Source organism: Egretta garzetta, unplaced genomic scaffold, assembly GCF_000687185.1.
Source record: "Egretta garzetta isolate BGI_Z169 unplaced genomic scaffold, ASM68718v1 scaffold69, whole genome shotgun sequence".
Classification (NCBI taxonomy): domain Eukaryota; kingdom Metazoa; phylum Chordata; class Aves; order Pelecaniformes; family Ardeidae; genus Egretta; species Egretta garzetta.
This window is the reverse complement of record NW_009260790.1, coordinates 242,974-257,729: the sequence shown is the minus strand read 5'-3', so window position 1 is coordinate 257,729 and position 14,756 is coordinate 242,974. Positions and strand designations below refer to the sequence as shown.

Genomic DNA, 14,756 nt, shown 5'->3' with positions numbered 1-14,756 from the left:
CCCCGCCAGCTCCGTGCGCGGCGCGGAGCCAACCCCGGGCCGGGGCAGAAAGGCCGCAGCGGGGGCAGCCCCGGTAACGGTCGGGGCCGAACCGTAGCGTACCTGCGGTAGAACCAGCCGAACATCCCGCAGCTTACCGCTCCCGTGGGGTCCGGTGCCCGGCTGCACACCTATGACTTAGAGATGCAAAGGCATCCGGCGCGCAGGCAGCGCACAGCATCCCCGCTGTCCCCGCTGGTACCCCAGCATCATGGCCGCAAAGGGAAGTGTGAGCTCAGCAGATCCTCGCAGGTAGCGAGGGGGAACGGCAGCGGAGCAGAGCTCTGTGCTGCAGCAATCTTGATTTTATCCGCGTCGCATTAGTGCAAGCATTACAATTCACCAAATGCTTCAAAATACATCCCTGTGCAAAGAATTACTAGGGGGATGGATGGATACCTACCTTTGCCAGTAATCTAATTAAAAGATATGTCCTCTGAAAAGTGTTTCTTTGATCACCCTTAATTAATTAAAAAAAAACCCCAAACCACAACAATCCTTAATTAAAAAAAAAAAAAAAATCATGACTCACTAGTCTGGAAGGAATCAGCTCCTCTTTTCCAGAAGTTGTACAGAGCTAAGAAACAGAAGAAAAACATTGATGACTATCAGGCTGTTGTTCTCAGTCTACAAAAACTATCAACACTCGATAGTGGTGGGTCAAACAAGGCTGCCCTGTCTCGTATTTTAAAAATACTGCACAGGTCTTTAAACAGAAAACCTTCACTTGTCTAGAGAAAAATATTTAAATTATTAAGAACGAAACATCCCTACTGGTTATAACAGATCTGCCTTTGATGTAGCACAGGAAGACTCAACTGTACAACCACAGTTTACTTCTTTTTCTGCTAGCCCTGTGTAATGGAAAAGAAAGTAAACAGAACACCACTGTTGAAAATGAAAACAGATTGCAGAACCAAACAGGTCTCTAGCACTGAAAGAAGAGGGGGGAGAAAGGAAGAGTGTTGGAGAAGTGCATCCCCTCCTGCACAGCGATGCACAGAACTTCTCCAGGTATTTAGAGACATGACAGAATACATTGGCAGGTGTTAACACAAATTAGCAGCACATTTTAACAAAGTAAAACATGAGTCATAAAAGTATAAATGGAGGAAATCTGCAGTCTTTAAAGCCTGTGCCTATGTCTAAAAGCTTATGCCACCTGTCTCTTCACTTACATTACCAAATAAAAACATAAAGATTATAAAATAACACATAAGAGCAAAATCTTGGAAAGACTCTCAGCCCCCTTCTCATAGAGGAAAAAAATTCCTGAAGTGCGAAACGAACACAAATCGGATTTGGACCATTTAATCGCATTTAATTGGACCACTCTGACACTCTGACTGTGCGTATCTTGGGATGAATTCGAGGGCTCCACTGAACACGCCTTACATGTGCCCAGTCCTCACCCACCTAAGCAATCCTCTTGGCTTCCTTGCTGACACACGCACGTTTGGAAGATGACGGGATGAGGACCAAGGCACCTGCATTCACTACCTCCCTTACACCCCCTCCTACCAAAGTACTGAAAATCCAGACAAAGTGAAATGGCACTGGTGTCACCACACGACCCTACAGTCATCAACTGAGGTCAGGGTTCTCTGGACAGAGGTACGTAAATGACAGCCCTATCCCACCGGAGTTCAAGACAGCAAGGTCCCTATGGGCGTGCAGCTGCATCCAGGGAGAAGGTCAGAATGTCAGTTCATGGCAGGAGATGACTTCCCTTTTAACTGATGCCTTCAAAGCATAACAATGTACTTGCCCTTCCACTACCATCTCCAAATCATGGTCATGAGCTTCTCCTTGCTTTGGGGAAGTTCACAAAGCTTTGTGCCTTCTCTTAATTCTAGCTAGCTTTGAAAGAGCGAAGAGATCAAAGTTAATTTGATCAGACACACACACAAGCACAAATACCATCTCCCTTTACCCCCAAAATATTCAGCTCCCCAAGAAACAGAATCACACGAAGGTGAAAACTTCTCTGTTTTTATTTTTTAAAGAAAAATATTCCTCTTTAAACACAAAGCATAAACTAAAAACCTCTGAGGAACAGCTTCTCCTCCCTCGGAGCACATTTAACTAAACTGTACAGTGTAGAGCTCCCCAAATAAGTATACACACACGACATACAGAATTTCTTTCACAGGAAATAAGGTTTAGGACTCAAAATTGTCCTTCTCACCCTCTCTAGATACCCACTCCATCCAAAAGTACTCTGTCCCTTATTCCGACCACAGGACACAGTGATGATAATTTCTGGATGAAACATATACTTAAAAAAAAAAAAGAAAAAAAAAGTATTGGCCAAATTGGCCCTTTCTAGCCTTCTAACAAATGTCTGTGAGAGAGGTTAAGACCATAGTTATTTCCAGGAATGGTGCTTGGAAGAAAAAAATATAGCAGCATCCACAGGCAACACAAGCCCTTGATTCCAGCTGCCCCGTTTGAAGGAACCCAGTCAGTTCAGCAGTGTTTTACAGATGTTCCCATCACCCAAGAAGAGGGAGTGGGAATAAAATATTCACAGGCCAAATTTGTTGCCTGAGCAGACAGTCTAAAGTTCAGTGAGTCTGCCCTACATATGCCAGCAATGAGTTTTTTTCCACATTGCCACAGTGACCAATTAATGTTTAAGATTTCATGTAAAAAGGTATGATGACCTTCAAAATCAGCAACTCATTCTACCAACTCTTTATATCCCATCGAATAGATATGTGCATAATATTTGTCACATCTGCCAAACCACCCAGACTGCGGAACTGGAACCAGACTCTAGAATCCATATTCTTCCTATTTTGGAACAAGCAAAATCGTCACAAGTCTTGGCAAGGTCTCAGAACATGCCTAACAAGCCCACATCCAAAGAAAAAGTACCTGGGCATTTTCAAGGGAAGGCAGGTAATGGAAAAGGTCTGGAAATGGAGCTCATTTATATCCCACATGACCATTAATTGTTGGTATTATTAAGTAATGCTCAAATCTTTCTCAGACCATTCTGTAAAGATCTTTTCCATTCCATACGCTCCCAACAGTTTTTACAGTAGGAAAAATATTAGAAAAATAAAATCTCACCCCTGAACAACACTGCATGAAGATCAACATCATCAGTCACCAATATTTTTACAGGGGGACCAGATAATCTTTTGTTTCCTCCAAACCAGCTTCATATAGAAAACAGCAGCAAGATAAGACACAGTATCTAAGAGCTAGGTTAAGGCCAACAATATAAAGACAAACATGGGCTCAGATCTTTTGAAATGAAGAAACCCTCCAAATGTTTCTATACATATGCATTTACACGCGCGCGCACACACACACGTATACTCGTGTGTACTATTCAAGCAAAGGCTTCACAACTGTGAAAGCACCACTGGAGAGTGTTCTAGCACCAAAATGAAAAAGTTGGTTGTCTTCCCTCTTCAGCAATAAAATCCAAAGTCTTTATATTGCTTTGGACAAGGTCACCAAATACTCTTCCAAGAACAGTTTCAGTGAGCAGGTTCAGAAGTGCAGTGACAGATGAAAGTGTTCCTGTTCTGGAATACGGGCAAGAAGAGGTGTGTTGAGAGGCTGCAGCTCCTTGGTTGCTGGGAAGGAGGAGAAAATTTGTATTGCAATCTGGTAGAGACAGAGACCAACTTGGACTCCAGGTGACGGTGGTGGTAGAACTCAGCGCAGACTGAGAGGTGGAAGTGGAAAGTTTGCATACGCGAAGTCACAGTGCACATCTGTTGGCATAATAAAGACAAGGAAACCCACAGTATTCTCTGGCAGGCTTGTCGCTGCATAGGAGGCCCCTGGGTATGCTGGAAGTCAGGACAAGGATCCATGAATGGGATGTCACACACTGCACCAGGACATCATCAGACTTGAACAGCAGAGGTCTAAATAGAAGCTTGTAAGTTGGTCTGCTAGCACCTTGCCTATACACATGCTTAAGTGAGCCTGCAGAAGTCTATAGAAGGGACAAAGATCTCTAAACTGCAAGGTTATGGGTCCAGCTTGGCTATAAGTAACAATTCATGCAAGCTACAAAAGAATTAATCATCAATCTGCAGCACGTCTTTCTGCTGTGGGTCTCTATCCTGGATCTAGGCCTTTGTATAGGAGGCGCTTTACAGCCCTTCACCAACACTCTGAAGAGGCTGAGAAAGATGCAGAGTCTGAAGTGACATCTCCACAGCCTCTCAGATCCACACGTGTGAGCAGAGGTCTGTCCTCTGCCTGTGAGATGCAGAGCAGGCAATGAGCAGGCCTCACTAACAAGGGAGGATGGGGAGGAGAGGCTGCTAAAACAGTGCAGGAAGAAATGGAAGAAACAAAGAAAGACTTAATTTTTCAGTGCTTCAATCACCAGCAGTAAAGCCCCATTTAATCGGTCATACAGCATGCTGATTAGAGTCTGGCTATCACTCATATGATGTTTAAGTGAGGCTGTGGTAGGAACTCAAAACATGCGAGGAAAAAAAATGAAGTGAAAGGAAGGGTGATCATGCCTCCGAGGTGTGAATTTCAGGTTCAGAGCAAAGAATTATCAGCAGAGATACACTTTGTTTCTGTGCACATGCAGGAGTACAATAGAGGGAACAGCAGCAGAACTGAAAGGGAGGAAAAAGACACAGTAAGCATAACACTCTAATTCAAGACACAAACACAGGACAACAGGGTCAGGGAGAGGAAAGAGAAAAGAAGTTTGAGGTAAAGGAGCCCAAAGGAAGAGACAACAGAAAAACTCTTAATAGAGTCAGTCCTGCTTCAGGAAATACATAGCTAATAATACCAGGTGGCTCTCTTTTCACCAGGTGTCCTTGACATGTTGGTAAATCTTCTCTCTGCACTTGGAATTTAAGAATCGAAACATAAAGATTTCTTTTTTCTCCCTAAGATGTACTAAATGATTTTGAGTATTCAGCAAAATACTCTAAATGGCTCCTGAATTCTAAGCAATGCTGAAGACTCACCCAGAAGCAGAAGCGCCCAAATTATAGACTGCTTTTGAAAATCTAGGGCTACTTCCTTTGGGTTAGAAAAGAAAAATCTATCCAGAAGGCTGAATTGTCCGGAAGCAGGTTTGGCATTTCTCACTGAGAGCACCTTGGCATTTAACTAAGTAAGAAGTATCTTAAATGGTTACTTAACAAATCCCAGTATCAGACTGAGGCGCCCCATTTCTGGGTAAATGTATACAATCAGACAGCTCCTCATGCATCCTCTAACAGAATAGCTTTGTGCGATTTACAGCAAGAACAAGCTATGCCACTTGCTCCTTCAGTGAAAACACCCGCGGTCAGAGTTGTGAGCTGAAGCCCTTTGACTACGGTGCAAATCACATAGGGATCCTTTCTTATGACAGAATTAATTGTAACGGAATTAATGCCTCCTAGGTAAAGCAAAGCGCAGGCTTCCTCTTTCTAATGCAAACCACAAAAGGATGTCTGTCTGGGGTTTGTGCATACCTACCGCAACAGTGCTGGCTGGAGGTACGTACAGACAGCGGTTTCTGAGAACTAGCACGACCAGAATGGCAACTGGTGAAAGTGGCCTCAGGGCACAGCCCAGCTGGAAGCACATGGACATATAAGATGCAAGAATGTGACAGAGCAGCCAAGGTCACCCAAGTGCTTAGGCAAGCTTAAGGCAACTAAAGAAAATTCACTCATAATTTAGAGGAGAGTGCCAAAGGGAAGAGAGAAGACGAACCACTGGGCAAAGAGGCTGGGAATGCTGTTACAGTAGCCAAAGCCCAGCACCAGTTACTAAGCCATCCCTCTTCTCCAGATCATTTGTTCTAATTCTCCTCATTTTACCAGCACCATCAGCACGAGGTTCGTATGTCAGAAAGAAGAGCTGGGGATAGGTTCCTAAAGACGTAGCTTACACATTTTCAGGCTTGTGTCTCAGGTCAGTTCCTTTGAAAGAAAGCACATGTGCCATTTGACTGGCCTCTTGCTTTGAAATGGAGTTTTTTGGGAATTCTGCCTGCCACCTGCAGGGACAATCCTGTGATATGTTCTACCTGGAAGTGATGGCAGCAGCTACCTGGGTTCCTTGTCATGACAGCTGAGCGTACAGTAGTTTTTTAAAAAAACAGCATGCACCAGTGGCATGGCCATTAGACACAAAGCCGTGGTTGAATTCTTCTTGTCTCCTCGGAAGCAGGTGGAACCAGAAAGAAAGGGATTGTTGGCACAAATCAACGCAGGCTCCGGTAGACATAGGCTGATGTGAAGATAGCATTGAGAGTCAGACTCACGGCTAGCAGACCTCGGAGAGCGGAGTTACCAAAATGACCTTAGTAGAAGAGGACAACACAAAGAAAAAAAGGAATAGTAGAAAGAGATATTAAAGAATTGATGAGATAAGTAGCAGTGAACATATGCTGTGCTCTTTCTCTCTCTTTACCCAGCATTTTCACCATAAGCAGAAAATTCTGAAGCACTTTTCCTGTCAGGAAAGATTCCACTGCTCTCTTTGGTTCTATTTTCATCTCCTTGCTCTTCTCAACACCCGCATCCCCGCCCCTTTCCTTCTGTCTCAGTTTAGCACTCTGTCAGTATTCTTCAGGCAGTCCAAAGAGCAGGAATAGCCTTATTAAGGTCTTAAAATAGCAGGCAGAAGATCCATTTTGCTACTACTTACTTACCTGATCTCAAGATCAGATCACTACGACAGCACAGGAAAGATCTCTGTTACCCTTATAGAAATGCTCACACATACATGAAGCACTCCCATGACTTGCACCTACCTCTCCAGCCTGCCAAATCTTCCCCTTTGGTAGTTGTGTCTACTACACAGGTAGATGAGTGTGATGAGTGATCCTCCTTTTTGATGGAATTATCACTGCAAATACTCCCTCCTTCCACAGCAGATCTCATATCTGCAAGGAGAAAAAGACATGAAAATTCAGAAGGCACCAGTGGAAGCCAAAAGTAGCCAAGTTACCATACTAAAGCTAGACATGAGTAATGAATGGTTGCCTGGTAAAATCATGAAAGGATTGAGAACAGGAGCAGGAAACAGAAGGCAAATTTCACTGCTGTGCAGCAGAAGTTGCCTGCATGTTTGTCTCATACACTGTCCATATCAGCATCACCGCATCTGTGGTTAAAGGAGTTATCCAAACGAGGGTGAAGGCAGTGGCAGTAGTATCCCTGGGGCACCAATAAGTGAGAAAGGGCATCTGTTTTGGCAGATGAGAGGCTCTCCAGGCCAGTGAATTCTTAAGGGAGCTTTGGTGGGTTTTTCCTGAAGGTTTCCCATCTTTTGTGTGGCCTAGATGATGCAAGGCTTTGCTTGCAAGCCAATTCCTTCCTACAAATGCATTTCCATGAGTGCACCAGGCTGCCAGCATACCATGCATTCCCCGCTCGCTGAGGTTCTTCTTTGGAAAGGAGGACAATTCAGAGGCAAAGATGTTGCTGTCTGAGTGGGTGTGCTCCTCTGAACTGGTTGGGGTGAGCAGAGCCTCATTCTGTGATGGGAAAAGCAGCAGCTTCTGTCCTTTCAGGTTCAGGCGGGCAGGGCTGATGAGTGGCCGGCGGTACCGCAAGGAACCCGAGCTGGAAGTCACAGAGCCAGCCACTGACGGTGCTGGAGAAGGGATGCGGGAGGGAGCACAGCTCCCAGACAGCAGGGAGAAATGCTCTGAAATGGAAACATCCCCAAAGAGGACATAATGAGATTATAAACCCAATACGATAGGCTCAATTTTCTTTAACAATTCTACAAGAAAAGGGAACGGGAGCTGCAAATTTCCGACGTATCTTGTACTAAAATTCGTTATTCATTCCAGTTCCCACACTGCAAAACATGCGAAAAATTCCACATGCACTTTGGTACACTCAAGAATGACTTAGACTAGAGATGGTTTTATCAGGAGAGCTTTCCAGGGTTTACCAGGTGAGCTTTCTCTCTACTCAATTGTGTCCATTCAGGAGAGCCTGCATTACACATTGCAGGTAAATTAACTGTTCTGGCATGCCCTTTAAAGGCTGTTGGGAAAGCATATCAGGGTGCAAGGAGGCCTGCACAATGGCATTAGCCCAGGCAGTGACTGCATTTCCAGCAGCAAACTCTTAAGCAGGACAGACAGCCGAAGGATCCATTTGGGGTCAGGAGGCCAACAGACAGGTCACCGGAGGACATGGGAGCAAAAGGGCAGAGCAGACAGGGTAGCCAGATTAGCAGTTCCTGGGGCTGGGGAAGCAAAGCGAAATAAAGAGCTGCCCTAAGAACAGTTTAAAGTCTCCTATCAAAGCAATCTCAACTCAGCTGTAGAGCAGGAAAGGGATCCTTGCTTTGTCTCACTGATTTCACTGTGAGCTCTCCCAGGGAGAAGGACATCTAACACATATAGCAACTTATTTGAATGCAATCCCACTCCTAACTGGAACTCTCTCTGCAGCATTTCTAACAGCAAAACTGACATTTTCACTGGGACGTGAGCAGGGAGGAAAGATCTAAACTTCGATCATGTGTTTCAACCCACTCTCTGCAAATCCTGCAAAGACAGTTGCTCTGGAAAGCCTAAGTGCATTACCTGATGTAGGAGATTCCTTGGACTGAGACGACTGCGAGGCTGGTCGACTTCCACTGAACAAATAGCCAGAATCTAAAAAGCAAAATGAAACAGTTTGAACCCAGCTGGCTCAGCTAATGGAGGTCTATCCTTCAGAAATGTAACTGCATCATCTTGTCATCAATCTCGGAAGGGGACGGGTGGTAAATGTAGGTGGGAAAAATGTCCCTGTTTTCCTGCGTAGGCTGTATGCCAGCATCAGAATAATCTACTTTTATCAGCTGCAGCAGAACAGATCTGTCCAGCAGGCTCCAAAAAAACCCTGTGACAGTATCACAGCCTTGCTTGCCTCTAATTAAAAAGGAAGAAGGTGAAGATATGGTTGTATCCTTTTCTCATGAAAAGACCCTTAAAGGTAGATCATAGGGTGAGAGGAATTCCCATCTAGCTGTCAGGCATGGTAGCCATAATAATGAAGCAAGGAAAAAAAAAATCAATGAAAAGTACTGCAGTCAGGAAAAAGAAGTGCTACAAATGAAATCTCAGAGCTTAAATCAATTATTTTTCTTAGGCACTTGATTTACTTAATTATAGGCAAACAGCCTTGGAAGTTGAAAACCTTGCTGTTTGTGAAAAATACTCAGCCCTGACAGCATGCTCTCTCCAGTCTGTCTGGCTTTGCACTTTAGCAAAAGCAAGCACAGACCTCACAAGGGTGGTTCAGCATGCAGGGGGAATCCCAGCCATCTGGTGCATTTGTACCAGCCCTTCCAGTGGCAGTTAGGTGACCAGAAAGGTGAAGGCTGTGCCAAAAGCTGCCACGCTGCTGAAAGGATTACATGCCTGGTTTTTCTGTTGCTCTTAGTGGACCTGGAAAAAGTGCTGTCACCATGAGATAGAGAAACGTCAATCGAACTAAAAAATCCCTGCAAGACTGCTCTCTCTGCTGCAGTGTTATCCTAGAAACTAGCACATTTTGGCCTCTGACCTTCTGGTAATCAGTTAGTGACACAAGAAAGCTTAGCTTTCCTTGCATGGAGAATAGCATCTGAACACTATTTCCCATCTGTTAGTTTCAAGCACAGCAAAACTGAGGACTTACTGAGCTACTGGGAGAGAGTCTTTCCTTACACCTAAAAACCTTCCCTAGATTGCAGAGCCCTTAAAAACAAGAGGAAATGGGAGTCTTTAAAGCAGTGTATCAAATCCAGACTTAGGGAAGAGCCTACCTTCAGCTCTATTCCCTTCAGCTGTAACAAGAAAAGCAAGCTACACAAAGCAGCCAGAAGGAAGGGAGCGATCGCTCTTGCTAGATCAGTTGTCCTAATGCTCCCAATCACTTCCAAAAGCTGCTCTTCTCCATTCCTGTGTCTAACTGATCCTTCCCTCTCTCTTCCACACATAGCCTTGTAGCTTGTGCCATACTGCCACAAATGCCTGGAGGAGCCTCTGGATTTCAGTAAATCCACAGCAGGCAAGCACTCAGTGAGACTTTGTTTCAGCAAGATGGCAATGGTATGCTGCATAATTTCTTAATTGCAAAAAATGAATTACTCCTCTGTTCCACAGGAGCAGCAATCCCTAATCAGGACTACAACATGTGGATACCTCACAGCCCACTTCCTTCTGAAGCACTGTACCGCTTTCCATTGGGCCAGAAAGTTTCATCCATACTTACCTGCTCTAGCCAAGGAGGGGATGGTACCCAGCGAGAGTGCCCTGTTGAGACGACCAGGAAGAGAGGAAGAAGAAGTTCTGCGTGGGGATCTGAAGAGCTGTTGGTTTGTCAGTTGGAGAATACTGGGTGGTGTTGGGACAAAGAGAGACGTAGCAGAGGAAGGGAAGCCAGTCCCAGTGCCGCTGGGAAAGAGGGTAATTGAATCCCCAGAAAGGTACCTGCAAATGACACACATGACAGACATTTAGCAATGAGTACATTCCAGTAGCTCACTCTCAGTTGTACTTCTTGCTTGAACACTTGCTTTGTTACCAGGTTTGTACTAATTTTTCAATGCAGGAGTCTAGATGCAGGATGCTTAGGAGTTTACGGGAATGTTCCTACACTTTTGAAACTGGGGAAGGAAGAACTGCTCAACCTTACTTACATTATTGTGCACCAACATGTCCCACAATACAGGGTGGAAAAATGGTGGAACAGTTTAGGAACTCTGGTGCAAATAAGCATAGTACCTTGGTTCTCTCCCTGCATGACAAAATTACCCAGAGACCACCAGAATGCTTTACAAAGTCCAAATACACATAGGACCAACAATAGAGTGCGTTTTTTGTTTGTTATGTGCACATGCAAACAACATGCTTCGAAATGTCATGACTGTGGGAAGCAAGTAGTTACCTACTAGTCTTTTTGTCTTCAGAAACCAGAATCGACATTTAAATTCTGATGCCACTATAAAGGAAAGTATTTCTGTGGGAACCTGGATAAAGATTTAGGCACAAGAGCTCCGTTTTAAAACTAACATTCAAACCTCTTTAATACATTTACCTTTGTTATACTTCTGCGAGGGAAGGAAGACTCACTACCCTCACTTTACAGATGGGAAAGAGAAGCAAAAAGAAGCTAAAGTGACTTGTTGAGAGTCACATAAAAATCCTGTGATAGAACAGAGACACAAACCTAGATTTTCAAATCCTAAATTGAGCCCTAAACCACTACATTTTCCTTTCCCTGCATATTGTAATTAGCCACAAATATGTACTAGCACAGCCATTCAGAGGGAACTGTGCTCCTGTAGCATACACTCCAAGAAGTGTCTTGCTTCTAGTGTGTAAAAACCAATCTCTATTATAGTGCCTGGAAAAAATTTAAATTGGCAATAATAATGGCAATTGTGTTTCTAGGTCTGTGAGTTGTTTTCAGTGGGTTCTTTCCAAGTGAAAGAGGGGAGCTGTAGAACAGCGTGTCCAACCTGAAGACACAAGACAAGAGAGAACACACAAAACATACTAAGGGTACCTGTACCAGGTAGCTTGATTTTTAACTGCTACAGACATAAAATGACTTTTATTCCACTGGTAAAATTCCACTGGTATGAGAGGACTTTGTATTTTAAATAGTTGTTGCAGCTAGGACTTCCACAGTATTTCACACTCAATTACTGTATGCAAATAAACTATGCAATTAATTTCTGATGACCCCATTTCATCACCTACTTTTGCAGTGGTTTAAAATTTAAAAATCAACCTAAACTGAATAATCTGTCAAAAATTTACTCCTATTTTTACCTTCTTTCTATTCCTCCTTGCAGTCATGTACTGATCTTAGTCTATGTGTACAGTTTAGTTGACTACATTACATCAGAAATGAGAAGTCAGCTTTGGAGTCTCACTTATGCCCTCATACCGTCAAGATAAGCGTTCTAAGAATGTTCCAATGTTGAAAGTATAGTAATTTTGTATTATTTTTAACAATTGAATAAAATACATGAAAGAAAATCTAGAATATGAACAAGATCTCTCAAGGATCTCCTGTAAGATTTTTGTTTAGTTAGAAACAGGTAACACTCTTGTTAAATAAGTCATGATGAAGTACTGACTAAGTGTGAAGCGTATATATTTTTAAATGGAGATACCAGACTTTGCAGCATATAATCAAGCTGCAACATTTGGGGGTTTAATCTCACTTCTGATGAAAACACTGAGACAGATGAGAGCAGCAACATGGCTTTTCTTCGGTCAGAGGAAAGCCAGTAATAAATCAGAGTGTGGAGGAATATATTTATCTCAATCTCACGCTGTGAGGTGATTTATGCATGTGCCATTCTCTCTTGGGAGATTAAAGAGGTGATGCAGCAATATTATGCAGTGCTAGCATGTCCAGAAGAAGCAGTCTAGAGTTAAGATTACAATTTAAAGTATCTTATAAAACTACTTATCTGCTAGTACGAGGCAGACATCAACAATCCCGACCAGCTTAATCAGGCTGAACAACATCTGAGCCAACCAGCTTCCTGGTGCTTGCAAGCAGGACATGCCTTTAACAGCGGCAAGGAACTCGTCAGTCTTGCAGCAGAAACTGCCCAACCTCTTCAGGTTCCAGAGGACCTGGGAAGTGTGTCATGCTTCGCAAACGTGCAGAGTCCTTTAGTGCACATACATATACACATTTGCCCCACCACACATACAGATGTAAATAGCAGATGTACATGTCCATCTCAGCTTTGTAAGAGAAAACGAATGGGAAAGGAAATTAAAAGTGCAGCTCAGGACTATGATATGAATCATATCAGAAAGAGTGATACCTACCACTCACTGTGCCATGTCTGTGAAGGGCCAAATCAGAGCATCGCCTGTGAATGACATAGCTCTTTTTTCCTAACTTGGCACCGTTAGTATCTTTGGGCTAAAGGATCCAATTTTACACAGCTTCTTGCTGTGCTAGAAAACAGCTTATCTGGCTCATCTGTTTTCAGCATTATTTCACCTAATGGGCTGGAAGATATTACAATCATTTATCACTCAAAACCACCATCTCTTTCCTGGGATTGTAACTTTTTTGGATCAGACTTCCATGGGCTCTGCTGCTCAACAGCCCCACTTCTCAACCTCACCAAGTTAGTGCAGTCAGACCCTCTGGGAAGCTGATGAATCATGTGTCTTGCGCCATCCAGAAAAGGAATTTTTCTGGTTAGCAAAGAAGAGCTGAAGAATTTTAAGCACAGCATATTAACACCTTAGGATTGAATGCTGACCAAAGAATGGCTTAAATATTGATCTGCTCTGAACAAAGTAAATTCCTGCAACGTGCAAAATCCTGTTCCTTTTCTATGTGTCTTTAGTGTTTGCCACTGTCACATCAAGAGGGCTAGATGCTGCTAAAAAGCAGGGGTGCTGTCATGGGAATGTGTTTCATGCCTGAGAATGGTCAGCTAAACTAAAACTTCTTTGAGAAGCAGATGAAAAAAAGGTGAGGAGATCAAGAGGATTGCAAGGCAGAAAGCAGCACATCACAGCCCTGGAATGGAGCAGCGCAGCTGTGTCTTTGCTCTCAGAATACTGCATTGCTCCAAGCCATTTGTGATAATAGTGGGTCTGGTAACAGTGAAAAAGTAACCCAAAAAGGAAGAAGGAAAAAAAAAAAAAAGGCTCTGGAGTCAGACAGTTTGTGGAAATAGTCAGGGCCCGGAAGCCGTTTATTTCAGAACTTGGTATTGTGAACATCAAAAATTAGGTATCTTAGGGTTTACAATGATCACAGCGTTACTAGACAGTTGGGCACAACTCTGCTACATAGATACTTTAAAAATAAATAAATAGAAGGTTAAAGAAGAGTATTACATGGTGTGGGACCGTACACTGTCCTGAAGAAACACCTCCTGCCAGCAGAGCCTCCCCTCCTCTGTCCCAATACCTTCCTCTTATCCAAAGACACCACCATATGTGTGTGCCTTTTTAATTCACATTTTAACCAGAGATGCTACATCATCCCTGGGATAGAGAGAGACATGACAGAGCATGGGTCAGGTCAGACTACAGGGCTGTAGATGGACCCACTCCTACTATCAGATAATTCAGTACATGAAATAAGAAGGCAACATGCAGTCATAATCAGGCAGCTTGCTGTATGTGCCCAGCTTCATCTGCCTGGAAGCAGCCAGGGAACCATGTGTCAGTCATGGGATTTAAGGTCCCATCAAAATTTAGCTATGAGTTAATCCATGTATAACTGCACCATTTTCTCCACGCAGCGTAGGTGCTGCTGCCCAGACTGCAGAAGTAGCTCACTGTGGCCTTACTGCTGGCTGCGAGATAAGCAAGTTTCTGTGAGCTGACACGCAGTCACTTGCCTGGTCTGCTGCATCACATCACTCAGTGCCATAATCTGTGCCTCCGGTCAAGTTGACAGAATCAGGAGTACAGAGCAATACAGTGAATAAAAAACAAGCACAGGGAGAAGGGAGAATAACACTAAAAAAGGGCACAGGTCTCAGACACATTAAGATTTTGCTACGTGACTTAGCTAGAAAATTTAGCAGTAAAGACTAAGAATTCTTTTCTCCTACATGTTGCCCTGCTTTGGATGAAAAAGGAGGGTTGAATTATAGCTGAAAATGCTCCAGCTGCCAGGTCCTGCACTAATATCTTCTACAGTACAGACAGATGTTTGGCATCAGTTTTGCCTTCCCTCCTACCTGGTGGCACAAAGGTAGGGGTCTGTGTACATGCACATCTCATG

At 43.7% G+C, this 14,756-nt stretch overlaps 1 protein-coding gene across 4 annotated transcripts in view; it reads right to left on the bottom strand.

Moving 5' to 3' along the window:
- Positions 1-2,362: 2,362 nt before the first annotated feature.
- TMEM201 (transmembrane protein 201) overlaps positions 2,363-14,756 on the bottom strand; it is a 33,364-nt gene continuing 20,970 nt past the window's right edge. For 2 of the 4 annotated variants that reach the window (XM_035901836.1, XM_035901839.1), the window contains exons 7-11: positions 10,242-10,459; positions 8,585-8,656; positions 7,399-7,689; positions 6,791-6,922; positions 2,363-3,851 (exon numbers count right to left, since the gene is read on the bottom strand). In XM_035901836.1, coding sequence (XP_035757729.1) covers positions 3,715-3,851; positions 6,791-6,922; positions 7,399-7,689; positions 8,585-8,656; positions 10,242-10,459 — 850 coding nt within the window. In that variant the 3' untranslated portion in view covers positions 2,363-3,714. Of the gene's footprint in view, positions 6,337-6,790; positions 6,923-7,398; positions 7,690-8,584; positions 8,657-10,241; positions 10,460-14,756 lie in introns of all 4 variants that reach the window. The other 2 variants (XM_035901837.1, XM_035901838.1) reach the window with 2 other exon arrangements.